The 26409-nt window shown below is 41.8% G+C and overlaps 2 protein-coding genes across 5 annotated transcripts in view; one reads left to right on the top strand and one right to left on the bottom strand.

Moving 5' to 3' along the window:
* UBXN8 (UBX domain protein 8) overlaps window positions 1-18323 on the top strand; it is a 43389-nt gene extending 25066 nt beyond the window's left edge. Inside the window, exons 8-11 of one of the 3 annotated variants that reach the window (XR_014014137.1) lie at window positions 906-3665; window positions 3940-4155; window positions 17771-17827; window positions 18184-18323. Coding sequence is in view for 1 of the 3 variants with exons in the window: in XM_081221224.1 (XP_081077350.1) it covers window positions 906-1073 (168 nt within the window). In the remaining 2 variants the exon portion in view is untranslated. Of the gene's footprint in view, window positions 1-905; window positions 3864-3939; window positions 4156-8522; window positions 8633-17770; window positions 17828-18183 lie in introns of those variants that run through there. The other 2 variants (XR_014014138.1, XM_081221224.1) reach the window with 2 other exon arrangements.
* Window positions 18324-18670: 347 nt separating this feature from the next.
* The window catches only part of PPP2CB (protein phosphatase 2 catalytic subunit beta), a 32971-nt gene continuing 25232 nt past the window's right edge, over window positions 18671-26409 (bottom strand). For both annotated transcript variants that reach the window (XM_081220743.1, XM_081220744.1), the window contains 4 exons: window positions 26254-26343; window positions 25978-26139; window positions 23990-24108; window positions 18671-19368 (listed from right to left, as the gene is read on the bottom strand). In XM_081220743.1, the coding sequence (XP_081076869.1) occupies window positions 19296-19368; window positions 23990-24108; window positions 25978-26139; window positions 26254-26343 (444 nt within the window). In that variant the 3' untranslated portion in view covers window positions 18671-19295. The remainder of the gene's footprint in view (window positions 19369-23989; window positions 24109-25977; window positions 26140-26253; window positions 26344-26409) is intronic.

The raw sequence follows: 26409 nt of genomic DNA, 5'->3' as shown, positions 1-26409 counted from the left end.
GGATTCTTATTGTTCACGTGAATGTAAGTCAGACCACTGTTCCTGTGGGATAATTTATCAGTATATATTTTAAAATACATCTTTTGGCCCAGTAATTCCATTTATGAGAACTTATTCTTTGGAAATAAGACAAATGGTCAAAGGTATAAGTGTTTATGGAAGGATTGGTTAAAAGAAGGCATATTCATATATTGGAAAATTACGTCACTCTATGACATAATACACATTACATGGAATATCAGTAGGTACATGGATGGTGGTAGAAGTCAGGGATTACCTATAATTGATACACCACCATCCCCTGAGAACATTCTGTCATTCAGCTTTCTTCCTAAACCAACAAACCATCCTTTAGCAGGCATTGTTTTTAGGCAATAATAAGTGGAAATTTGGACAATTACTAAGGGACTCTTCATGAAAGGAAATGTGATACATTTATAGGGATGGCCCATTGAATATTGGGTTATCAAAAGGCAGAGTCTCTGGGACGTGGACATGTCTGTTGTGACAGTTCCTGGGTGATTTCGATGTGGACTGTTGGCTTAGATTATAATCTAAATGACTTTTTTCCCAAATGCTAACCTTTTGTTCTTAACCTTTTTATTGGATAATCTTTCCATTCCGTTTGGTTGGGGCTTTCCTAATTGTTAAATGCTTCTGTCTGTAGGCGCCAGTAGTCCCTAGGCCTTGTCTGAAACCACAGCTATTAAAGGTCATTCACATCTCAAAATTCATGGCGTGCTCTTTTCCTTTAAACTCTTGAAAGTTCCTTTGAAAGGTATGAAAGTTCTGTTTCATGACTCCTAGGGGCATGATTTAACAATGAAAGAATCGTAAAATATTATGGTGATCTAGAGGGACACAATTTTGTACAGTATTTGATAACTAAGCTTTTTCTCTTTTAGGTCTTGTTTGACTGGATGATGAAAATTGGGTACCACACATCCCTATACAGCCTTTGCACTTCCTTTCCCAGAAGGGCTCTGGGAGTGGAGAGAGGCTGGTCACTGCAGGACATAGGAATAACTGTGGATACTGTACTCAATGTGGAAGAGAAAGAACAGAGCAGCTAGTTAAGAAACGCGAACTACCTGTTCTACATTAAATCAGTTATGCCGTGACCTTACGGGACAATAAAGGATTCACATTAAAATCATGCCGTACCTTGATTGCACTCAAGGCAGTAAACACCTTAATGTTGATCTCCATGGAAGTATATGGACATAAAGGATTGGAAAAGGATTGCTCTCCGCATGTAATGATTTTTGGAGTGTGCCATCTTACAGTGTGCCAAATGAGAACGAGATAGACATGTACACAGTAAGGTGCTCATTCATTTGTATTTTTGCTAGCTGATGCCATTTATCAGTTTCTGCCTCTTCAGTTGGTTTTGCCACATTGAACATTTCACAGTTCAGCCAAGCTCTTTAAAGTCTTAGCAGCAGGAATGTTTTTTCTGCTGTAATTCTAGAAATTAAACTTTGAAGACGTGTCAAAGCTCTTTTAAGGCTTTAAAGTTCTTTTTGATAGTAAACATTGTATGTACTAATGTTAACTAATGTTTGAGATTTATTTCATTTTGTCTTGCACTGAAGTGTAACATTTACAACATTCCAGGTGGATCAGTATTTTTAAAGATAAAACAATGAAACCAGTGTAGGGGAGTTTTTAAAATATATCTGGTCATTTCATTTCCCTGCTTATACTCCTGTAATGGTGCATCCACGCACTGTAATGCCAAGTCCAAACTCCAAGGCTGGTATAAAGGCCCTTTGTTGTAGCCATGCCATTTCTCTTTCCCATCTGTCTTAAGGAGTCAGTTTAAGTTGGCTCCTCTGTGTATTGCCCTTTTTTTTTTTTTTTTTTTTTTTTGCGGTACGCGGGCCTCTCACTGCTGTGGCCTCTCCTGTTGTGGAGCACAGGCTCCGGACGCGCAGGCTCAGCGGCCATGGCTCACGGGCCCAGCTGCTCTGCGGCATGTGGGATCTTCCCGGACCAGGGCATGAACCCGTGTCCCCTGCATCGGCAGGCGGACTCTCAACCACTGCGCCACCAGGGAAGCCCTATTGCCCTTTATTTAATGCTCCTTTATTCCTCTTCTGTAGAATTTATTACATGTATTATAGCTGTGTTTTTGTCTTCCCAAATACATAATTCCTTAAAAGCAAGGATTATATCCTTTTTTCCACTTCAGAAATACCTAGTGTCTAGTAATGCTTCATACAAAATGTTTGAAAATAATAAGTTGTCTCAACCTTTACCTTTTTTTGTCTCTGGCATATTCCACATTGAAAAAAATGAAAAAAAATTCTGATTATAAATTAATTATAAAAGCGTTGGGAAACCAAGTTACAGAAACAAAAATAAAATCACCCATAATCTCAATACCCAGAAATAAACATGACTGACATTACGAATCTGCAGGTCCTGCCAGACTTTTCTCTGCTTATGTGCCATCGATTTAAAAAAGAACAAAAGACCTCATGTTTTTAGACCTTTTGGAAAAACCGATTATTGTAAAAGCTACCAAGTAATTATGCTACTTAGGAGATGTCATAGCAGGCTCCGAGGTGGTCCCCAATGATCCCTGCCCCCTGGCTGCCACATCTTAGTGTGCTCTTCTCTGTCATTGTACCAGGGCTGGTCTGTGCAGCCAATTAAAGGGAACAGAAATGGTGTGTGTCACTGAGATTAGGTTCTACAAGACTGTGGCTTCTGTCTTGGTGTCTGTCTGTCTGGTCACTCACATGGGGGAAGAAGTCATGTTGCGGGCAGCCTCGTGGAGAGAGGCCTGTGTGGCACGGAACTGAAGCTTGCCAACAGCAACGGGGCTTGTGAAGTTATGTGGGAAGTGGAAAATGGAGCTAACGAATTAAGAGATCTAGCTAAATATATTCCCAACCAGATTATTGAAAATACCAGTGGTTTCTTCTTGCTGCTTATAGTAAAAATGTGAGAGCAAAGAGAGAAGTTAAAGAAGGGACTTAAAGAGGAACCAGGCTCACTGGTTTGCAAGATGCCAAATAATGCAAAATTAAATGCCTTCAGGGTGAAGATTAAATCAAGAGCACTCTTAGGAAAGCACAATCTAAAGATTAAGCCAAGAGCGTAAATGTAAAGTCCTTTGTTAAGATCTGAGACAGATCGAAGGTGATGCCTCAGAATAAGACTCACAGATGATTCAAAGCTTAAAAATATATATCAGCGGTAACCTGGTCAGCTTGGACTGAAAGAGAGAAGTGAAAATGAAGAGAGGTCTTTGGACCCCCCAAATTCTACTGCTGGGAAGCAAGCTGAGAAAACGGCTTGGCTCCGTTGTAAACCTGTCCAGTAAAAGAATGACTCAGAAGGTGAGGCCAAGGCCTCTGAAGGCCGAGTCAAGAGCCGTTGGAAAGTCATTTCCTGGCAGGAGGACTGAGTTCTAGTCAAGGAATTTCTAACACTTGCCCAGCTGGATTTCAGAACTGCTCACCAACCAGTAACTTCTGTGTGCCGTTCATTTTCTGTCTTTCTGAGCAGGAATCGTGCTGTGTGATCAGCATTTATACTGGGCAAGGGAAGGGGGAATAACGTCTCTATTCACAGGCCTACAGATCTGGAGGAACTGCTTGTGAGCTGCGCTTATGAGCTACGTATAGCCCCATCTTCGCCTGGACCTGATTTAGGTAAGATGCTGGACTTGGAGCTGATGCCGTAGTGGGTTGAGACTTTTGTGTCCCTTGGGAGGGGGTGGGCTGTGGAGCCAGCCTCCCAGATGGCCCCAATGATCCCTCTGTCCTGGTGTTCACACTGTTGTGTTCCTGCTGTTCCCTCCTGTGATGTACCGGGGTTGATCATAGGAGCAACAGAATTAATCGGAAATAATGATATGTCCTTTCTTAGATTAGATGACAAAGGACAGCGCTTCTCTCTTGGTTCTCTCTGTCTCTGTCTCATCAGTTACTCTGACGGAATCATGCTGTTCACAGCCCGGTGGAGAGGAGCCCTTGTCGAGCAATGGGAGCCTCCTGCCAACAGCTCTGCAAGTGAGCGTGGAGAGAATCCTCCAGCCCCAGTCACATCCAGAGACTGCAGGCCTGGCTGACACCTTGACTGCAGCCAAATGAGAGACCTAAGCTGCTTCTGGTTTTCGGACCCTCAGAAACGGTGGGAGAGGTAATACACGTTGTGTAAAGCTATAGTGTTTTGGGGAAATTTGTTATGTGGCAATAAATAACTAGTACAAGAAATATTCAGGGCATTTCTCCCAACAATATAAAGACGTCCTTAGGAATGACTTTTACTTTTCTGGATAGATTCTTTGGTTCCTCTAGGTGTTGATATCTCTTTATCAGGGTTCCTTTCAAAGACTTCTTTGAAATAGACTCAAATGCAAATAGAAATGCAAAAGAAAAAAATCCAAACATTTCCGTATTTACCTGTTTCTGATCACAGGCTTTATTTTCAGTTGTCCATCCACATTCATTTCCAAGGGTATTGACTACAGAAAAGAATTATTGCCATTTTAAAAAGATCTGTGTTATCTTTTAAAAAGCTAAAATTTCAGTCATTAACAAATAGGTCCTAAAATTTGTGGAATAAAGGTTCCTCCAGCCCCCCACTCCCCAATTTCTAACACAAAAACATTAGGGCCATTTCTTTGCCTGGCAATACGTTTTTCTTTAAGACAAAGAAAAAACACTATCAGTCATGTGTACAGGTAAAGGGCTAAAAATAGATGGTTAATTGTTTCCTTGGTGACAAAATCTAATTCTTGCTCTGAATTTAGGGAAACTACAGATGCCTTAAATCTTTAGATTCTTTGTTAATATCACTATTCTTTTATACTGTAGTCCTTGTGCAATGAGTTGGAAAAATTAGAAACATGATTAAGGAATTATTTTTTCTAGGTGTGATGATGGTATTGTGGTTGGGTGAGAGAGAGTATGTGGGGATATAGATGAATAAATATTAGAGCTAAGTAAAAGGTACATTGAGGTACCTTATACTCTTATTTCTACTTTTGTATCATTTTCCACGATAAGATGTTTAAAGATATCAACAGCTTAAGATAAAAAAGGGGACAGACTTGTAATTTGTCTAGTGATATATGAGAGAGGTGTGACTTAAAATAGCTTTAGATTTTTTAAAAGAATAGCCCCAGGGGCTTCCCTGGTGGCGCAGTGGTTGAGAGTCCGCCTGCCGATGCAGGGGACACGGGTTCGTGCCCCGGTCCGGGAAGATCCCACATGCCGCGGAGCGGCTGGGCCCGTGAGCCATGGCCGCCGAGCCTGCGCGTCCAGAGCCTGTGCTCCGCAACGGGAGAGGCCACAGCGGTGAGAGGCCCGCGTACCGCAAAAAAAAAAAAAAAAAGAATAGCCCCAGGGAAGAGTAACTTGAATCCTATTTCAGCTTAGCCTGTTTATTATTGTTTTTAATAATATCCTTCAGTGAAGGAGTAATACTGAAAACTTTAGAAGCCCTACATCTTAAGTATACTAAAGAATATTCCGAGTGTCGGCTGAAAAAAAAAATGCACAACGTTTGAGAGTTGTGAGTTAAGTTTTATTTGGGGCAAAATGAGGACTATCGCCCAGGAGGGAGAGACAGCATTTCAGGGAGCTCTGAGAACCTGTAACGGCTGAGAGGCGGGGGGAGGTCGGTGCTCCCCGTGACTTTAGTGACGGGGTGCGTGCAGTGAAGCACGCGTTTTGGCAGAAGCTTGTCAGGAGGAGCAGACGTCACCATCAGGGATTTCAGTGCTTTTCTAGATACGAGGAGATGCAAGAATTGGGCTCATAAAATCGTCTCCTGAAAATATCGAACTCTCTGAAGACCTGTTCTGCCAGTTTTTCCCGGAGCGCAGAGGGCCTCATCTGAACTCCTTTCAGGGGGTGTTGAAGGTCAGCCGCTGCAGCAGCACATGGTTTAATCCTTGTAGAGGTAGATGGCACGTGCCGATTTGTAGTTGGCACGGGTATTTAAAATAGTGCGCAGTCAACATGATGAGGAGTGCACGCTATAACCTGTTTATCTCTAGCACACAAACCACGTATCCTTATTTAGAGAATTTCCCCTCCTTTTATTACTCTTCCTCTCTGTTCCTGCCTCACTTCGTAACTTTTGCCCTCACTGCCATGGACTGATGTGGGAGATCAATTGAATAATTGGGTTTAATGATACAATGGATGCCTGTTATCGAAACAACCTATAAATGTCATTTCAGGCTGTTCTACTATTGACAGTGACACTAAGGTATATTTTGTTGTGGGGAGAAAAGAAAATAAAAAGCATAAAGCCATCTTTATTTGAAGGAAATTTTAAAAGAAATGTGACATTCCTCTTTAAAGGGGCGGGGAGTGGGGTGTAGGGGAAGAGACTAGCCTTAATGAGTTCATTGTTCCCTAGCTGAAATTGAGATCCTGAAAATAGCAAGTTCTAAAGCATACAGCAGTTTTGGACTTGCACTTAGGATCTGAAGAAGTCTACTTAGAAAGCTGCAAAACATGTTTCTCCCACCCTGACAAGAAACGGCTGGATGACAGACAAAAGCGTGACATTTTTGAGCCCTCAGGTGACTGAGGCTGCGAGGTAGACACAGAAGCTGAATTCCAAAGAGGGAAAATCCACGGAGAGGAGAGACGGGGCACACAGACAGACTCGCTTCTGTCTCACATCAATGGGAGAAAAGGTAGCTGCTATATAAGCAGGTAAGAAAAATTGAGCTAAGATTTTAACATTTGTAAAAGCCAAGCGTGGGCTATTGCATCACTTTGGAACGGGACTGGCTACTTAATTTGTGGGTCTTAGTGCAAAATGAAAATACGAGAACGCTTGCTCAAAACTGAAGAATTCAGGATGATGACAGCAGAGCGTGAAACCAGACGCAAGGACCTTCCAAGCGTGGGCTGTTTGTGAGTGCACAGGTCACGTGCCTCGAAGCCAGCGCCCGGACGCAAAGGCGGTTCCCACTCACCTGAAAGCTGTTCGCCCTCTGCCTTCACCAGGTGTCCGCGAGAAGGCGAGAGCACTGCCGACCTCCGTGCAAACGAGGCGGTGATTGGTGCCTGCGCAGGAACAAGCTCAAAGCCCCACTAGCTTCCCGGGATCCTTCTCCCCCGCAGAGCTGGAGTCTTAAGGTGCTGGGGGTGGTACACCCCAACAGGGGTACCACAGTACCCCTGTGGTACTATGGCCACAGGACACTGGCAGAGATTTACTGTTTCTAGAGAAACAGTAAGAGCAAAACCCACCTTCCTCTTCCAGGACGCAGGCGAAGACTTGTTGCTGCTGGGGGAGGGGCAGATACAGATACCAGATGAAGGCTGTCCTGCTATGGGTGGTGCAAAGAACAAGCACCCCAGGCCCACCACAGTTATCAGCCCGAGTTTGGAGGCCACAGGCAGGAGGAACAGGAATGCCAAGAAAACCTCACCCCTGAAGCCAAAGTACAAAGGGCCTGCCTGAGATTTGAGGCCAAATTGGAACAAACAGCGTCTCACCTGCTCGTACCATGAGTTTAGCACCCAGCCACAAGCAACAGCTGTCTACAACCGGGGACGGGGTCAGAGCGTGGAGGAGGACCCTCTCTCTGATAACAGGTATGTGGGGACCATGGAAAGCTGAGGGGGACACAGGGACACAAGGAAGCCTAACACCCAGCCCCTGCCCTGAGCACAAGGTAACAGCAGCCAGCCCACCGTTAGTGGAATTTGAGGCCTCCATAGGCCTGAGGCTCTGAGACTGTGAGTGATACTGAATTCTATACCTAGTGAAAATATCTTTCAAAAAATGATTCATGGGCTTCCCTGGTGGTACCGTGGTTGGGAGTCCGCCTGCCGATGCAGGGGACACAGGTTCGTTCCCCGGTCCGGGAAGATCCCACATGCCGCGGAGCGGCTGGGCCCGTGAGCCATGGCTGCTGAGCCTGTGCGTCCGGAGCCTGTGCTCCGCAACGGGAGAGGCCACAACAGTGAGAGGCCCGCGTACCGCAAAAAAAAAAAAAAAAAAAGAATCATTTGGGAATGCCCTGGCGGTCCAGTGGTTAGAACTTGGTGCTCTCACTGCCGTGGGCCCGGGTTCAATCCCGGGATGGGGAACTAAGAGCCCACAAGCCATGTGGCATGGCCAAAAAAAAAAAAATCGTGAAAAAAATTTTTGGCAGAAAAAAAGAAAAAAAATCAGATTTCAGTTGCCAGGTGCAGTATTGGACATCCAAAAAGGCTGTCAGGCAGGAGAAGTATTTTTTAAGACATACAAAAGCTGAAGGAATTCATCACCAGCAGACTTGCACTACAAGTAAATCTTTAAGGCAGAAGAAGAATTATACCAGAGTGAAATATGAATCTAAACAAAGGCATGAGGAGCCCTGGAAATAGTCTATATTTAAATGACTAAATACATAAAAGTCTTAAAGATTTTTATTATTTATATCCCTTTAAATAATCTACTGTTTAAACAAAAGCAGTAATGTTCTATGTGATTTTTGTTTCTCATTAAAAAAATTTTTTTTTGTCTCTCTTCCCCCCATTCCCCCCCCCGAGCACCACACAGCACTGCACCACATGTGGGGTCTTAGTTCCCCGACCAGGGATCAAACCTGTGCCCCATGCATTGGAAGCACGGAGTCTTAACCACTGAACCACCAGGGAAGTCCCTGTGATTTTTTTTTTTTTTTTTGGCTGTATGTGGGCCTCTCACTGTTGTGGCCTCTCCCCTTGTGGAGCACAGGCTCCGGACGCCAGGCTCAGCGGCCATGGCTCACGGGCCCAGCTGCTCCACAGCATGTGGGATCTTCCCGAACCGGGGCACGAACCCGTGTCCCCTGCATCGGCAGGCGGACTCTCAACCACTGCGCCACCAGGGAAGCCCCCTGTGATTTTTAATATGTGCAAAAGCATCATGTATGACAATAGCACAGAGTTTGGGCAGGGATAAACAGAAATATTATAAGGTTCTTGTATAGTATGTGGCATGGTATAATATTACTTGAAGATAGACTGTGTTAAGTTAAAGGTATACCACAAATCCTAAAGCTACCACTTAGAGTAACAAAACAGTAAGCTAATGAGCCACTAAATAGATAAATGGAATACAAAATATTTAATTAATCCAGAAGAATTAAGAAAAAAAAGAATGTATGGGACAAATAGAAAACAAAGAGCAAGACGATAGACTTAAACCTAACTGTACTGATAATCACATTAATTGTAAATAGTCTAAATACCCCCAGTTAAAGACAGAGTGTTAAATTGGATTTATTTTTTTATTTTGGCTGCCCCGGGTCTTAGTTGCGGCGTGCGAACTCTTAGTTGTGGCATGCATGTGGAATCTTGTTCCCTGACCAGGAATTGAACCCGGGCCCCCTGCATTGGGAGCGTGGAGTCTTACCCACTGGACCACCAGGGAAGTCCCTAAATTGGATTTAAAGAATAGCACCCAACTGTATGTTGCCTTAAAAAAACAGTGGTAATGGATAAACACCTCCAAAAAAAAACTACAGCTAATATGAAATATTGGTTGTCTTAGCTAATAAAATGATGAAACATGTAAGAAAAGTCACAAAGCTTAGGAAGGAAGAAAAGAGCTTTGTATTCACAGACAACATGATTTTGTAATTTAAAAAAATCCAAAGTAATTTCTAAGTATAAGAATTAAGTGTCTTGGGCTTCCCTGGTGGTGCAGTGGTTGAGAATCTGCCTGCCAATGCAGGGGACACGGGTTTGTGCCATGCTGCGGAGTGGCTAGGCCCGTGAGCCATGGCCGCTGAGCCTGCGCGTCCAGAGCCTGTGCTCCGCAACGGGAGAGGCCATGGCAGTGAGAGGCCCGCGTACCGCAAAAAAAAAAAAAAAAAGTGGCTTTAATATGGCTACTGGATACAAGCACGATACTAAAAATCACTTTTATTTTTATTTATTATCAGTAAACAATTAGAAATTAAAACAGAATGGTATCATGTTTTACAACAGCATTTTAACATCAAATAGGAGAGAGAGGCAGAGAAACATGGCTGATGCAGTGAATCCCGGGAAACAGCAGAGAACATGTTAATCTCAGGAAGGGGTGGCGGGCCTGGGGAGGGATCCCAGAGGAGACGTTCTGGAAGCTGAGTCTTAAAAGCCCCCTGCGAGGAGAAAGAGTGGGGCTTGGGGGAGGAGCTGTGGGCTACGTGCCCTGAGTCTGGGGTGAGACTGGACAAGCGCACAGAACTGAGCTAGATAGAGTTTGGGCACAGAGGAGTTTGGGCACAAAGGTTTTGAGAACTTTTCCATGTTGCTGTTGACTTGGTCTAGGGCCCACCTGCTCTGCCAACCCCGCCTGCCTCGTTCCTCCCAGGTGCTCCCCACCTGGGGTCAAGGTACCAGGTGTCTAAGCCAGAAACGTGCGAGTCACTCTTGACCCCTCCCTTGTCCTCACCTCCATCCAGTTAATGATCAGGGCCTTCCCTATCTTCCTCCTAAACCCTCCCCAGGTTCACTGTCTGCTCTCCATCCCCGAGGCCACTCCCCTCCTCCAGACAACCCTCTTCACTCCTGAATCCAGTGGCTGGCAGGGACTGGGTCTCACCACCTCCAAACTCTCACATTAGAGAAATCCTTCTAAAGCACATCTGACCACATTCCCCCTCTGATTGAAAACCCTTTTCATCCATCCATTTAACAAATACTGAGCAAGAGTTTGTTAATGTCGAATTCTGTGGACACAGTGAAGAGTAAAACATAGAATTTAAAGCCGATTGGGGTGGCAGACATCAATCCAGTGATCCTCCACCACCAAAACAATATATAATTACAAACTGGGATGTGTGTCATAGGAGGGCCTGATCTAGTGAGGGAGGTCCTAGAATGCTCCCCAAGGTATCCATCTGAAGTTTGAATAGCAGTCATCCAGATCGAAGAGTCAAGGATGGGGAAAGAGCTGATGCAAAAGCCTTAGAGGTGCTTCTCTAAGTCTCAGTTTCCTCATCTGTATAATGGGGGTATTTAGAGTTGTGAGGATTAACTGAGTTACTATGTATAAAGTCCTTAGAACAGGTCCTAGGACGTAATAAATTTTCAATAAGTGTTAACTATAATTATAATAATAACTACTAATTTTTTTTAAAGTAGAGCTGTTGGAAGCCTATCAGCAAAGGAGTTAAATGAGAAAGCATTTTTTAAAGGTCATTCTGGCTTCAGGGAGCATGGATTGGAACAAAGAAAGAACAGATTTGGGGGATTTAATGAGGATTCTTTTGCAGGGGTCCATTGAGAGCCATGGGACATTTAAACTTAAGGAGGCAGAGGGGACTTGGAGAGATTTTGTGATTTAGGCAGAAGAAACTACTAACCTTGATGTTTGATTGGCGGTGGGATGCCATAAGAGGTGGCAAGGGGCCTCCCAAAATTGTGGCCCTGGCAGCAGGGGGTGGTGGTGATGTTCTTCATGCAGGTCAGGGGAGCCTGGAGGAGGACCAGGTCGGGGAAGTGCTGAGCCCAGTTCTGGACATGTTCAGATTCAGGTACCATGGGGCATCCAGGATGAGGGGCTGCAGAAGCAGTTAACTAGGTCTGGAGTTCAGAGGAGAAATTGTGGCTGCAGACGTAAGATTGAAATTGTTGGCAAATACATGAAAATTGGACCACAATCAACCCTTCTGGAAAAGGTGGGAGGAAGGCAATAGCTACATGATTTTTAAGGTTTCTCCTGGTTCCAACATGTGTAGGATTCCAAGTGTTGAGGTTGGTAGGACCCCAGAGACAAAAACCCCACAAAAATAAATAAATAAATAAATAAATTAAATGAAATATGGTTAGATAGCAACATTTTTTTTTTTTTTTTTTTTTCGGTACGCGGGCCTCTCACTGTTGTGGCCTCTCCCGTTGCAGAGCACAGGCTCCAGACGCGCAGGCTCAGCGGCCATGGCTCACGGGCCCAGCCGCTCTGCGGCATGTGGGATCTTCCCGGACTGGGGCACGAACCCGTGTCCCCTGCATTGGCAGGTGGACTCCCAACCACTGCGCCACCAGGGAAACCCTAGATGGCAAGATTTATACCCCAAATAGTATAATCCGATGTTGAGAGAAATTAAGGAAGACTTAAAGGAGGTATATGCCATCTCCATGGACTGGAAGACTCCACGTGAAAACATCTATTCTCCCCAAAGTGATAGACACTACAGTCCTGGTCAAAAGCCCAGCAGGCTTTTGTTTTTTTCTTCTTCTATGTGTGTGACTATAACAAGCTGATTCTAAAAAGAAAAAAAATTTATTGTGGTAAAATATATAGAATTTACCATTTTAACCATTTTAAAGTGTATAATTCAGTGGCATTAAGTGCATTCACAATGGTGTGCAACCATCACCACCAGCAATTTCCAGAACGTTTTCATCATCCCAAACATACTACACATTAAATAGTAACTTCCCCTTCCCTCCTTCCCCAGCCCCTGGTAATCTCTATTCTACTTTCTGTATCTGTGAATTTGCCTATTCTAGGTACCTCATATAAGTGGAATTAAACATTATTTGTCTTTTTGTGCCTGATTTGTTGCACTTAGCATGTCTTTGAGGGTCATCCATGTTGTAGCATATATCAGAATCTATCCTTTTTATGGTTGAATAATATTCCATTGTATGTATATACCATATTTTCTTTTTTTTTTTTTTTTTTTTTTTGCTGTACTCGGGCCTCTCACTGTTGTGGCCTCTCCTGTTGCGGAGCACAGGCTCCGGATGTGCAGGCCCAGCGGCCGTGGCTCACGGGCCCAGCCGCTCCGCAGCATGTGGGATCTTCCCGGACTGGGGCACGAACCCGTGTCCCCTGCATCGGCAGGCGGACTCTCAACCACTGTGCCACCAGGGAAGCCCAATATACCATATTTTCTTTATCTACTTGCCGGTTGATGGACATCTGGGTTGTTTCCACCTTTTGGCTATTGTGAATAACACTAGTATGACCACTGGTACCTAGTTTAGTCTTTGTAAGATTTAAATGAGTGATTCAATTTCTTTAATAGTAACAGCAGTTAGACTCCATTTTTTTTTTTTTTTTTTTTTTTTTTTTTTTTTGCGGTTCGCAGGCCTCTCACTGTTGTGGCCTCTCCCGTTGCGGAGCACAGGCTCCGGACGCGCAGGCCCAGCGGCCATGGCTCACGGGCCCAGCCGCTCCGCGGCATGTGGGATCCTCCCACACCGGGGCACGAACCCGTGTCCCCTGCATCAGCAGGTGGACTCTCAACCACTGCGCCACCAGGGAGGCCCTAGACTCCATTTTTTTTCCTTTTCCATTATCGTTTATTACAGGATGTTGAATATACAATAGGACATTGTTGTTTATCCATTCTATATATAATAGTTTGCATCTGCTAGTCCCAAACTCACAATCCATCCCTCCCCTCCCCCCCCACCCTTGGCAACCACAGGTCTGTTCTCTGTCTGTGTAGACTCCATTTATTCTTTTTTTTTAAAGTAGTGTTTAGATTTCTATCTCTTTTTTAATTAATTAATTAATTAATTAATTTTTGGCTGTGTTGGGTCTCCGTTTCTGTGCGAGGGCTTCTGCAGCTGCAGCGAGCGGGGGCCACTCCTCATCGCGGTGCACGGGCCTCACACTGTTGCGGCATCTCCCGTTGCAGAGCACAGGCTCCAGATGCGCAGGCTCAGTAGTTGTGGCTCACGGGCTTAGTTGCTCCGTGGCATGTGGGATCTTCCCAGACCAGGGCTCGAACCCGTGTCCCCTGCATTGGCAGGCAGATTCTGAACCACTGTGCCACGAGGGAAGCCCTCCATTTATTTATTTTTTTAAATTTATTTTTATTTTATTTTATTTTTTTTAATTTTTTTTTTTTGATGTTGGGGGTAGGAGTTTATTAATTAATTTATTTATTTTTGCTGTGTTGGGTCTTCGTTTCTTTGCGAGGGCTTTCTCCAGTTGTGGCGAGTGGGGGCCACTCTTCGTCGCGGTGCGCGGGCATCTCACTGTCGAGGCCTCTCTTGTTGCAGAGCACAGGCTCCAGATGCGCAGGCTCAGTAGTTGTGGCTCACGGGCCCAGTTGCTCCGTGGCATGTGGGATCCTCCCAGACCAGGGCTCGAACCCGTGTCCCCTGCATTAGCAGGCAGATTCTCAACCACTGCGCCACCAGGGAAGCCCCTAAATTTATTTTTTATTATTTTTATTTATTTATTTATTTTTGGTTGCGTTGGGTCTTCATTGCTGCGTGCAGGCCTTCTCCAGTTGCGGTGAGCAGGGGCTACTCTTTTTTTTTTTTTTTTTCTGGTACACGGGCCTCTCACTGTTGTGGCCTCTCCCGTTGCGGAGCACAGGCTCCGGACGCACAGGCTCAGTGGCCATGGCTCACGGGCCTAGCTGCTCCGTGGCATGTGGGATCTTCCTGGACTGGGGCACAAACCCGTGTCCCCTGCATCGGCAGGCGGACTCTCAACCACTGCGCCAACAGGGAAGCCCTGGGGGCTACTCTTCGTTGCGGTACGTGGGCTTCTCACTGCGGTGGCCTCTCGTTGCGGAGCACGGGCTCCAGGCACGCGGGCTTCAGTAGTTGTGGCATGTGGGCTCAGTAGTTGTGGCTCGTGGGCTCCAGAGCGCAGGCCCAGCAGCCGTGGCGCACGGGCTCAGCTGCTCTGCAGCATGTGGGATACTCCCAGGCCAGGGCTCAAACCCGTGTCCCCTGCATTGGCAGGTGGGTTCTCCACCACTGCACCACCAGGGAAGCCCCCCTGCATTTATTCTTGAGTCAGTTTGATAAGGTCAAAATACCCTAGGAATTTGCTCAGTACTTCTTTTTTGCTCAGTTTTCAAATTTATTGGCAGATATTATTCATAGTACCCTCTAGACTTTTTAATCACTTCTCTTTTATTCTGCAAATTCATGCTTTTGTTTGTGCCCCTGAATGTTTTCCTTCATTTTATTAATCTTTTCAAGTACCAACTTTGGTTCTGTTGATATTTTCTTTTGAATCTTTTCTTTTGATATTTGCTCTTAACCTTTTAACTTTTATGGAATAGTAAACACTTAGCTCAATTAATTTTCAGCTTTTCCTCTGTTACAATACAAGCATTTAGTTATAAATTTCCCTGTAAAGCCTGGTTTGGTTGCATTGCACAAGTTTTGTTTCTGTAAACAGCTTCATTGAGGTATATTTTACATATGAAATATTCCCATTTCAAGGGTAAAGATTTTTGGTAAATTTACCAAAAGGTGCAATCGTGACCATAAACCAGTTTTATAACATTTTCATCATTCTAACAAAAACCCTCATGCCCATTTACAGTTAATTCCCATTCCCACTGGCCAGGCAACAACATACATTACTTACTTAATTAATTAATTCAGCTAGCTGCACCAGGTCTTTAGTTGCCGCATGCAGGATCTTTCATTGTGCCATTGGAGATCTAGTTCCTTGACCAGGGATCGGACCTGGGCCCCCTACGTTGGGAGCACAGAGTCTAAACCACTGGACCACCAGGGAAGTCCCAGGGCTAATCTCCTTTCTCCATAAATTTGCCTTTTCTGGGCATCTCATAGAAATGGAATGTGTGTAGTTTGTCATGTCTGGCTTCTTTCATTAGCATGTTTTGAAGTTCATGTTGTATTATGTTTCATTTCACTCCTTTTTATTAATACTGGTTTACTATTGTATAACATTTTTGTCTATCCATTGAACAGTTGACAGACATTTAGAATGTTTCCAGCTTTCAGCTATTATAATTAATGTTGCTGTGAACATTTGCATGCACGTCTTTGTGTGAACATTTTTTTTTTGTTTTTTTTTTGGTACGCGGGCCTCTCACTGTTGTGGCCTCTCCCGTTGCGGAGCACAGGCTCTGGACGTGCAGGCTCAGCAGCCATGGCTCACGGGCCCAGCCGCTCCGTGGCATGTGGGATCTTCCCCGACAGGGGCACGAACCTGTGTCCCCTGCATCGGCAGGCGGACTCTCAACCACTGCGCCACCAGGGAAGCCCTGAACATGTATTTTAACCATCTACGCGAGTAACTGTGAACGAGTGGAATTGCTGGGTCATAGTTACTTTACGTTTAAGAAGCTGTCAAGTTTCCCAAAGTGGCTGCACCATTTTACATTTATCAATAGCAATGTGGGAGGGTTCCAACTCTTCCACATTCTCACCAATATTTGTTATTTGTTCATAAATAAGAAAGGCTTATTTATTATACCCTTTCTAATGGGTGTGAAGTGATATCTCAATTGTTTTTAGTTTACATTTCCCCAATGACTAATGATGTTGATCTTTTCATGTATTTATTAGCTGTTTGCATATCTTCCTTGGTGAAATGTCTTTTCACATCTTCTGCCCATGTTCTGATTGTCTTGAGTGGTAAGAATTCTTTTAAAATCTGGATACAAGTCTTTTATCAGATGCGTGATGCAAATATTTTCTTTCGGTGTATGTCTTTTCATTTAAATCTGTCCTTTGAAGCACAAAAGTTTTGAATTCTTTCGCGGTCCAGTTTATCAACTTAAAATTTTTATGTACCATTCTTTTGGTGTTATTTAAGAAATCTCTGCTTAACCCACGTTGTCAAAGGGGTTCTGTATTTCCCTGTTAAAGTTTGATCCATTTTTAGTGAATTTTTGTGTATGTTGGGAGGTAAGCATCTAAGTTCATCCTTTTGCATTTGCATATAACAATTTTCCTAACACCATTTGTTGAAAAATCCTTCCCTTAATGAATTGCCTAGCTATTTTTGTTGAAAATTATTTGACTATAAATATAAGGATTTATTTCTGGACTTTCAATTCTGTTCATTGATCTCTATGTCCATCCTTACATTTTGGCTGCGTTGGGTCTTTGTTGCTGCGTGCAAGCTTTCTCTAGTTGGGGTGAGTGGGGGCTACTCTTCGTTGTAGTGCGCGGGCTTGTCATTGGGGTGGCTTCTCTTGTTGAGGAGCACAGGCTCTAGGTGTGTGGGCTTCAGCAGTTGTGGCTCCTGGGCTCTAGAGCGCAGGCTCAGCACTTGTAGCGCATGGGGTTAGTTACTCCATGGCATGTGGGATCTTCCCAGACCAGGGATCGAACCCCATGTCCTGTGCATTGGCAGGTGGATTCTTAACCACTGTGCCACCAGGGAAGTCCTATACTACACTGTCTTGAAAACTGTAATTTTATAGTTAAATTTTGACATAGGGAAGTGAACGTGCTCTTTGTTCCTGTTTTCCAAAATTGTTTTGGCTATTCTATTTTATCCACATAATTTTATATGTATTTTCATAACCAGTTTTTCTAAATTCTGTTTTACGGAAGTTTAAATTTCCTTTACTTCCTCTTTGACCCTTATTTTTGAAGTTTCAAAATATATAGGTATTTCTATAAATAATATTTTTGCTATTAACCTCTAACTTAATTGCACCATAGAGAATGTCAGTTTTTTTTGGTTTTTTTTTTGCGGTACGCGGGCCTCTCACTGTTGTGGCCTCTCCCGCTGCGGAGCACAGGCTCTGGACGCGCAGGCTCAGTGGCCATGGCTCACGGGCCCAGCTGCTCCGCGGCACGTGGGATCTTCCCGGACAGGGGCACAAACCCGTGTCCCCTGCATCAGCAGGTGGACTCTCAACCACTGCGCCACCAGGGAAGCCCGAGAATGTCAGTTTTTTGAAAGTTTTTGAGACTTGCTTTATGGCCTAATAATTGCCAATTGTTATAAATGTTCCATATGAACTTGACAAGAATGTGTATTCTGTTAGGATACAGAGATGTATATATGTTTATTATATCAATCTTATTCAAATGTGTTGTTCAAATCTTCGTTTTTGTATTTTACTTTATAATAACAGAGAAGAGAGTTGAAATCTGCCACTGTAATGAAAACTTGTCAAGCTTTCTCTGCATTGGTAAGGCATTTTGTTTTTAACATATTTGAGGCTATTTTGGTATATGCATTCAGGTTTAGAATTATGAGATAACTATTTGTATTCTATGCTCTTAAATTTTATCTCAGTCTATTTTACTATTTATATAGCTACTCCAGTTTTCCTTTTAATATCTTTTCTTGGTCTATCCCATCTTCTAATTTCAACCTATCCAAGTCACTTTGCATCTGGTGTGTGTCTTGTAATCAGGTATATAGCTGGATTTTCTAAAAAAACAACTCTTACCCTTTGTTTTTTAACTAGAGAATACAGTTCATTTACTCTGATTATAATTTTGAGATGTTTATACCTATTTTTACCATCTTGTTTTTTTATAGAAAGACAAAAGAGTTTAGTTTTCCTCTGTGTCTTCCATCTCCCCCCTGCAGACTCGGCATGTTCCCTTCTACCATCTGGAATTCATGCTGTACATTTAAACAGCACTACTACTTGTACTAAACTTTATGTGGAGATTAATTTATTCTCATTTCTAGATCAAAAGGTAAAGATAAAATAACATTTTGGTTTTTAAAAGATTCTACCCAGCCATATGATATCCTACAGTTTTTAGCATATCATCCATAGTTTAAAATGTGAATAATATAAATTACCTAATGAAATGATGTTTAGAAATAAGAATGTCTTTCATGGCCTAAGAGTCATCAGGTACTCTTAAAAATTTTTTTCTTCTGAAAGTAAGTCCTAAACAAAGAACACTACATTTAAAGTACCTCAACACAACTATTTATTACAGGTCAAGAGATCTCATATGAAGTTTACAAGAGTAAAACTTTCATTTAAAGTGTACCACAGTAAATCAACATGTTTTTGTTTAAAATGGAAGGTTTATTTGCTCAGTACACCAAATAGAATGCAAGCACTGTCATGACAAATATACAGAAATATGCAGATCAACATAAAATAGTAATTTAGTTTAAAGGAAGGGAAATCTCTTTAAATGTTATGACAACGTACTCCCAAGAATCTTTTTTTCAGTTAATTATACATTTCAATAAAATACACGGTAATGAATTAAGTGGAAGTTAGCTTGTGAATTTTTTTAAAAATAAAAATCCAACCCTATTAATCCATGCCAGTTAAACACTCTAACTAAAATTTCCAAGTAAGTGCAAAAGGAGATGGAGTTAGTTACCTTTTTTGCTTGAACAGTCTCAAGGAAAATGGTTACTACAAACACAGCAGGCAAACTGTTAAGACCGACCGATCTAGAACATAGTGTAGAACTAATTTCAGTCTCAAGTTGTGCTAAATGCTCATCATTAGTATGGCACAGTTTGGTCCATGATATGGTTTAATGCCAAGACAGATCCCAGTTTGTTACAGAAACACATAGATTACTGTTGCTTTTTTTTGTTTTGTTTCTAAATATATATATTTTAAAAAGCCAGGTATACTTCCACATACAAAGGCAGGTTTTCCCAGGAGGAATTTACAGAAAGTAGTCTGGGGTGCGCCGGGTCACATGAGGCTCTCCACGACGAGGTGCTGGGTCAAACTGAAGGCTATAAATGGCAAAAAAGAAAGCAAATGGTTAAAGGATTTGACCCTGCAGGCAAACGAATCAATAAAGAACAAGACACCGAGGTAGAAAGAGCAGTCCTTGTCTCCCACCTTTTCTGTGTTGTTTATGACTGGAATGACCCTGGGTAGGTCACTGCAGGTGTTCTCTTTCATAAAACTATCTCACAGAGCTACGGTGAAGATTTAGGCAGACAAGATGTCTGGTTCATGTCTGGCATAAACGGTTTGTAGTATTACTATCAGTTGAATAGAAGTAAAGAGAGCAGACATGCTTGTTTTAGATTTTAGAGGAAAAGCATTCAGTCTTTCACTATTAAGAATGATGTAATTAGCTGTGGGGTTTCTGTAGATGACATTTATCAGGATGAGAAAGTTCCCTTCTTTGACTAGCTGAGTACAGCTGGCCCTTGAACCACACGGGGTTGGGGTCCCGACCCTCTGCAGTTAAAAATCCGAGTATAACTTAGAGCCAAGCCCTCTGTATACGCGGTTCCTCCCTACCTGTGGTTCCAAAGCCCCTGTAGTGCTGTAGTGTTTAGAGTACTAAAAAAAAAATCCACATACAAGTGGACTCACACAGTTCAAACCCATGTTGTTCAAGGGTCAACTGTACTTTTATTGTGAAAGGGTGCTGGCTTTTGACAAATACTTTTTCTGGCCTTAATGAGATCATGTGGTTTTTGTCCTTTATTAATATGGTTTATTACAAGAACTGATTTTCATATTTTGAACCAACTTCGCATTCCTAGGCTAAATTCCACTTGGTCCGTGTATAATTCTTTTTATATACCTCTGGATTTGGTTAATATTTTGTTGCAGATTTTTGCATCTATACACATAAAGAGTATTGGTCTGTAGTTTTCTTAAAATGTCTTTGATTTTGGTATTAGGGTAATATAATCTTTAAAGAATTGGTTGGGAAGTAATCCCTCCTCTTCTGTTTTTTGTAGGTCTTTGTGAAGGACTGGTGTTAACTGCTTTTTAAACATTTGGTCAATTCACCAGTGAAGCCAACTGGGCCTGGGCTTTTCTTTGTAGGAAGTCTTAAAATTATTCATTTAATTTCTTCATTTGTTACAGGTTTATTCAGATTTTCTATTTCTAACTGAGTCAGTTTTGGTAGTTTTTCTTTTTGTCTTTCTACGAATTTGTCCAGTTTACCCAGGTTACCTAATTTGTTGCCATATAGTTATTGTATTCCCTTACAATTCTTCTTCTTTCAGTACGGCTTGTGGGGATTTTGGTAATGTGAGTCTTCACTCTTTTTTTTTCTTGGCCAGTCTAGTTAAGGCTTTTCAATTTTGTCAGAGAGAAACAGCTTTTGGTTCCGTTGGTTTTCTCTACTATTTCATTTTATTTCCACTGCTAATTTTCTTTCCTTCCATATGCTTGCACTGAGTTAAGTTTGCTTTTATTTTTCTAGATCCTTAAGGTGTACAGTTAGGTTATGGAGGCTGGAAGTTGGAGATCAGGTTGCCAGCATGGGTGAGTTCTGGTGAGAGCCCTCTTCTGGGTTACAGATTGTCAACTTCTAATTCTATCTGACTTTCAATACAGGCATTTACAGCTATAAATTTCCCTGCAAACACTGCTTTCACTGTATCCCACAGGTTTTGGTACACTGTGTTTTCATTTTCACTCATTTCAAAGTATCTTCTCATTTCCCTGGTGATTTCTTCTTTGACTGCCCCCCACCAAAGGTTATTTAGGAGTGTCTTAATTTGTACCTATTTATATATTTTCCAGTTTTTCTTTTGTTATTGATTTCTGATTTCATCCCACAGTGTTTGGAGAACATACTTTGTATGACTCCAATCTTCTTAAATTTTCTAAGGCTTAGGGTTTATAGCCAAGCACATGGTCAGTGTTGAAGAATGTTCCATGTGTGTTTGAGAAGACTCTGTGTTCTGCTATTGCCTAGTGGAGTGTTCTGCAGATGTTAGGTAAAGTTGTAGTGTTTTTCAAGTCTTCTATTTCCTTGCTGATCTTCTGTCTAGTTCTGTTATTGCAGGTGGCATAATAAAGTCTCCAACTATTTTCGTCTGTTTCTTCCTTCAATTCTGTTCATTTCTGCTCCATATATTCTAGGGCTCCACTGTTAAGTGCATATGTTTATATTTTCCTAATAGTCTGACTCTTTATCATTGTGAAGTGTTCTTCTTTATTTCTAGTAACAGTTTTTGGTTTGAAATCTGTTTGGTCTGGTATTAGTATATCCAGTCCAGCACTTTTATGGTTACTATTTGCATGATGTTTCTTTTCTCACCATTTTATTTTTAACCTACTTGTGTTTTGAATCTAAATTATGTTTCCTGTAGACATTATAAAGCTAGATATTTAAAAACAAAAACACCAACTTGATAATTTCTGCCCTTTGATTGCATTGTGTTGATGACTCATTCAGTGTTATTGATATGACTGGATTTATACCTGCCATTTTCTTTTCTTTTTTAAAATATGCCTTTCTTTATTGGTTCCTGCTTTAACTGCTTTCTTTTTAGTAAAATATTATTTTCTAACATAGTATTTCAATTCCTTTAATAACTTTACCATTATTTTTCTTTTTTAGTGGTTGCTCTGGAACTCAGAATACACAACTTATGAAATTCGACTTCAGATTTATAAATTCTAGTGATTTAAGAGGTATTTACTCCTAGATAGCATATAGCTCCTTTCCATTTCCATTCCCCATTTTTGGTATTGATGTTATACACAGTATATGTTACAAACCCCCAAAATTATTATATACACATTTTAATATAATTACTATAATATATAATTACTATTTTATATACTCTTATGACCCTAAAGAAGCTGAGAGAGAAGGAGAGTGAGCGTATATTTATAGATTTTGTTAAATAACCTCATTTTTATTTTCCTCATATTCTTCCTTTAATTCAAATTACCATCTGGTGTCACTTCCTTGCTTTAGTACAGCTTTGTTCCCACCCACCTCCTCTGTGCTGTTACTATCAAATCTACGACTGCATTTCTATATATTGTTTCTTTTAAGTTCAATTATACTACAAATATATCCTTACTGTGTTATGCAACGGGTTTTTAAATCAGTTAAGAAGGTGCAATTCTACCATCTTCTATTATTACTACCTTGTGTGTGCAGTTGACTTACTCTCTGGTATCATTTGCTTTCAGCCTGAAGTGCTCCCTCTAGTATATCTTGTATGGCAGGTCTGCCAGCATTGAATTCCCTCAGTTTTTGTTTATCTGGGGATGCCCTTCTTTTGTGTTCATTCTGAAGTTGTGCTGGATAGGACCTTGGTTTTTTATTTTCAGCACTTTGAGTAGGTTTCATTGCCTTTCTGAGGAAATGTCAGCTGATTATTCAATTGAGGTTCCCTTTTGTAAGTCATTTTTCTCTTACTGCCTTCAAGATTATTTCTTCTAGACTCTCACCATTTTTTTTTTTTTTTTTTTTTTGGTGGTACGCGGGCCTCTCACTGTTGTGGCCTCTCCCATTGCGGGGCACAGGCTCTGGACGTGCAGGCTCAGCGGCCATGGCTCACGGGCCCAGCCGCTCCACGGCATGTGGGATCTTCCCGGACCAGGGCACAAACCCATGTCCCCTGCATCGGCAGGCGGACTCTCAACCACTGCGCCACCAGGGAAGCCCGACTCTCACCATTTTGACCATGATGTGTCTGACTGCTCTTGTGTGGGTACAGCCTAATACACGTGCACAGCCGTCTTGTCTCCCAGAGTTGACTGTGATGATCTCAGGAAAGCTCTTCTTCAGTATCTCTTTCCCTGGTTTTACCTGTTAAAGTTCTCCTTGCTCTCCTCTTTTGCTTGTTGCTACTAGTATCATGGGAGCTGAGAGCCTTCTTCATTAGTCTCCACCATAATACCCACTGTCTTCAACAAAATACTTAGGCTTGCAATTCTCGACCCTCTGTTCTAAGTAAGGTCAGCCCCCTCAGGCAGAGGTGAGGAACTTTTTGTTCTTCATCTCTCTCTGAACAGAACTTCTGTGCCACTGTTCCGGAGTTGCAGGCAGGTATGATGGCCCACTTCTTAGTGACATCCCCTGTTCTAGAGTAGGCACTGAGGCAAGAACTGGGGATACAGCATTCTCTGCCTGCCACACGTGACTGGAACAGAGCCTCCACCCTAGGAGCCAGGGAGGGGAAGGGAGTCTCAGCCTGACCGACCGCACCCACTGGGAGCAGAGCTTCTGTAACCCCGGACTGGGAACTGGGGGAGGGGAGAAGCCCCATCTTCTTGACCACACCCACCCAGGACAGAACGGCTGCAGTGTAGCTTCTGTACAGGGGATCTGGAAACAGGCGGGAACACTTGTGACTCAAATTCCACAGACTCTGGTGTTATACTGAGAGTTAGCAGATCCAGAATAAGTGTTTCTGTATTTGCTGTATACATTTAGGACAAATTCCAAACACTTGAAACAACTGTTTAAAATAACGTTTTCCGGTCCAGTGTTTGTTCCTACTGGGGAGAGGGTTTGCCATGTTCCTTACTCTGCTATTCCAGAAGCAAAACTCCTCTACCTCTAACTTTAATAATCCACATTGCAGTTTTCCTTCTGAAAGTGATTACACACAATTAAAATTTAAAGTTACTTACAAGGAATACTTCAAAGTGTCATCTAATTCCATGATAGCAGCCTGGTTCCCACAACGATAGCAGTAATTTGGTGCACTGAAAATGGTAACCACATTCCGATCGTGACACCAATTGTATCCCTGCAGCATTAAAAAAAAAAAAATCAGTATTTCACCATAAAATCATAATGTTGACATAGCTAAGTTTAGAAGACTAAACTCAAAAGTTACACGAGTATTCTCTGTGGAAATGCAGTCTTCTGTGTTACCTTATGTGGTATCCATCTTTAATATGTACATCTGCACTGAGATTCAGCTATGGAGCTCAGTAACTGTTTTTCTGCTTAATCTATGCTTGAGATCGTGGCTAGGATGTGTATTCAGATTTCTCCCACAATGACGGAAGATGTCTCAATTCTTCCTCATAAATTATGTCAAGTTTTGCTTTATGTACTTTGACTCTATTACTAGGTAAATAAAAATTTAGAATTATTCTCTCCTATATAACTGGGCCACTTTTCATCAGCAAATACCTCTTTTTATTTCTAAATATACTACTGTCTTACAGCCTTTTCTGATTCATATTATTAACTATATTTTGGATAATTATCTAATTGGTATACTAATACACCATTTTCCATCCCTCTATTTCTAGTCTGTGGTATCATCATGTTTTAGATTAAATCCCAAATAATGGGTGAATTTTTTGATTATTTATCCAATTTGAGATTCTCAGTATTTTAGGGAAGTAAAAATTTTTATCCATTCACATTCGTTATGATTATAATGAGGTTTATCTTTACTGTACAAATCTATGTTCTTTATTACCATGCTGTTTACCCCTTCTGCCTCTGTTGGGTTAGTGCAGTTTTCTCTAACATCTTGAAGCCACTCCCTACTGGTTTGGAAGGATTATATTCTATTTATATTCCTTTAATGTTTAAAGAATAGTAACATCATGGTAGAGAAATGTGGCAGGCACCACCTTAACTAAGTGATCCAAATTAGTTAATAGCACCAGCACTGGGAAAGATCCCATGACCTGAAACGATGTGCCAAGAAGGACACATCATCATACTGTGATATGCCCGCCAAAAGTGCATAACCCGAATCATAAGGAAACATCAGCCAAACCATATAAATGAAGGCTATTTCTACAAAATAAAATTGCTTGTAGTCTTCAAAAATGTCAAGATTATGTAAAACAAAGGAAATCTGAGGAATTTCCACATCCAAGGGGACTGAATACAGTGTGATCCTGGATGAGATTATAGGTGCCCACACACATTATTAAATTTTGCTGTAAAAAAATTTTGCTATAAAGGACATTGGTGAGATAATATAAATTTGACTAAAGCGTTTATAGACTTAAAATTTTTTTATTATTATTTTACTTTTTTGGCCGTGCTGCGAGGCTTGTGGGATCTTAGTTCCCTGACCACAGATTAAACTTGTGCCCCCTGCAGTGGAAGTACAGAGTCTTAACCACTGGACTGCCAGGGAATTCCCTGAATAAAGCACTTAGATAATGGTACTATATCAATGAAAATTTCCTGACCTTGATAACTATACTGTGGTTATTTAGGAGAAAGTCCTTATTTTTACAAAACACACATGGAAATTTGGATGTAAAGGAGGATCTCACCTGCAACTGACATTCCAACAGCTAAAAAAAAAAAGTAATGTGTGAGGGGAAAGGGGAATAGGAAGGGAGAGAGAATGATAAAGCAAATATTAAAATATTTATATTTTAGGAATCTGAGTGTAAGACAGAAAGGAATTTTTTGTTACTTTTTTTGCAATTTTTCTTGAAGTCTAAATTAATTACAAAAGAGATATAATTTCGCTCTGGCCAACTAGTACTTTCCCTACTTGCTAAAATCAGCCAAGTTTTTTCTCCTTTCATTTAGGTAATGGGGAGGAATGTTTCTGACATTCTAAGTCATGAAGCTTTATTAGAGAGACATTTATTTGAAACAGAGATCGTCATCCTATAAGAAAAGGACATACCTCCATTACAAGTTGGTGAGCACGAGAAACCAGTGTGAGACCATTGGCATGGTTAAATGTTTCAGAAATATCTTGTCCAAATGTGTAGCCAGCGCCACGTGGTGAAATACCCCACCCACCACGATCATCTGGATCTGACCATAACAGATCACACATTGGGCCCTGGCAAAGAAAATGAAGTATGTGATGTAAGTTATGAGTACTCATATTTAACTAATCTAGGGTTACCACAATGTGGTTATATTTCTTTCTTTTTCATTAAAAAACTAAGTTTACCTCATGTGGAACTTCTTGTAAACGATCCAGGGCTCTTATATGATCCAGTGTATCTATGGATGGGGAGAGGCCACCATGGAGGCAGAATATCTGTTTATGAATTTAAAAAGAAAATGAATGTTTTATTAAATGTTAAAAGTTAATGGAGAGTAAATA

Source organism: Mesoplodon bidens (assembly GCF_964165515.1).
Source record: "Mesoplodon bidens genome assembly, chromosome: 20".
Taxonomy (NCBI): Eukaryota; Metazoa; Chordata; class Mammalia; order Artiodactyla; family Ziphiidae; genus Mesoplodon; species Mesoplodon bidens.
Note: the sequence above shows the minus strand (reverse complement) of the source record. Positions and strands in the feature narration are given on the sequence as shown.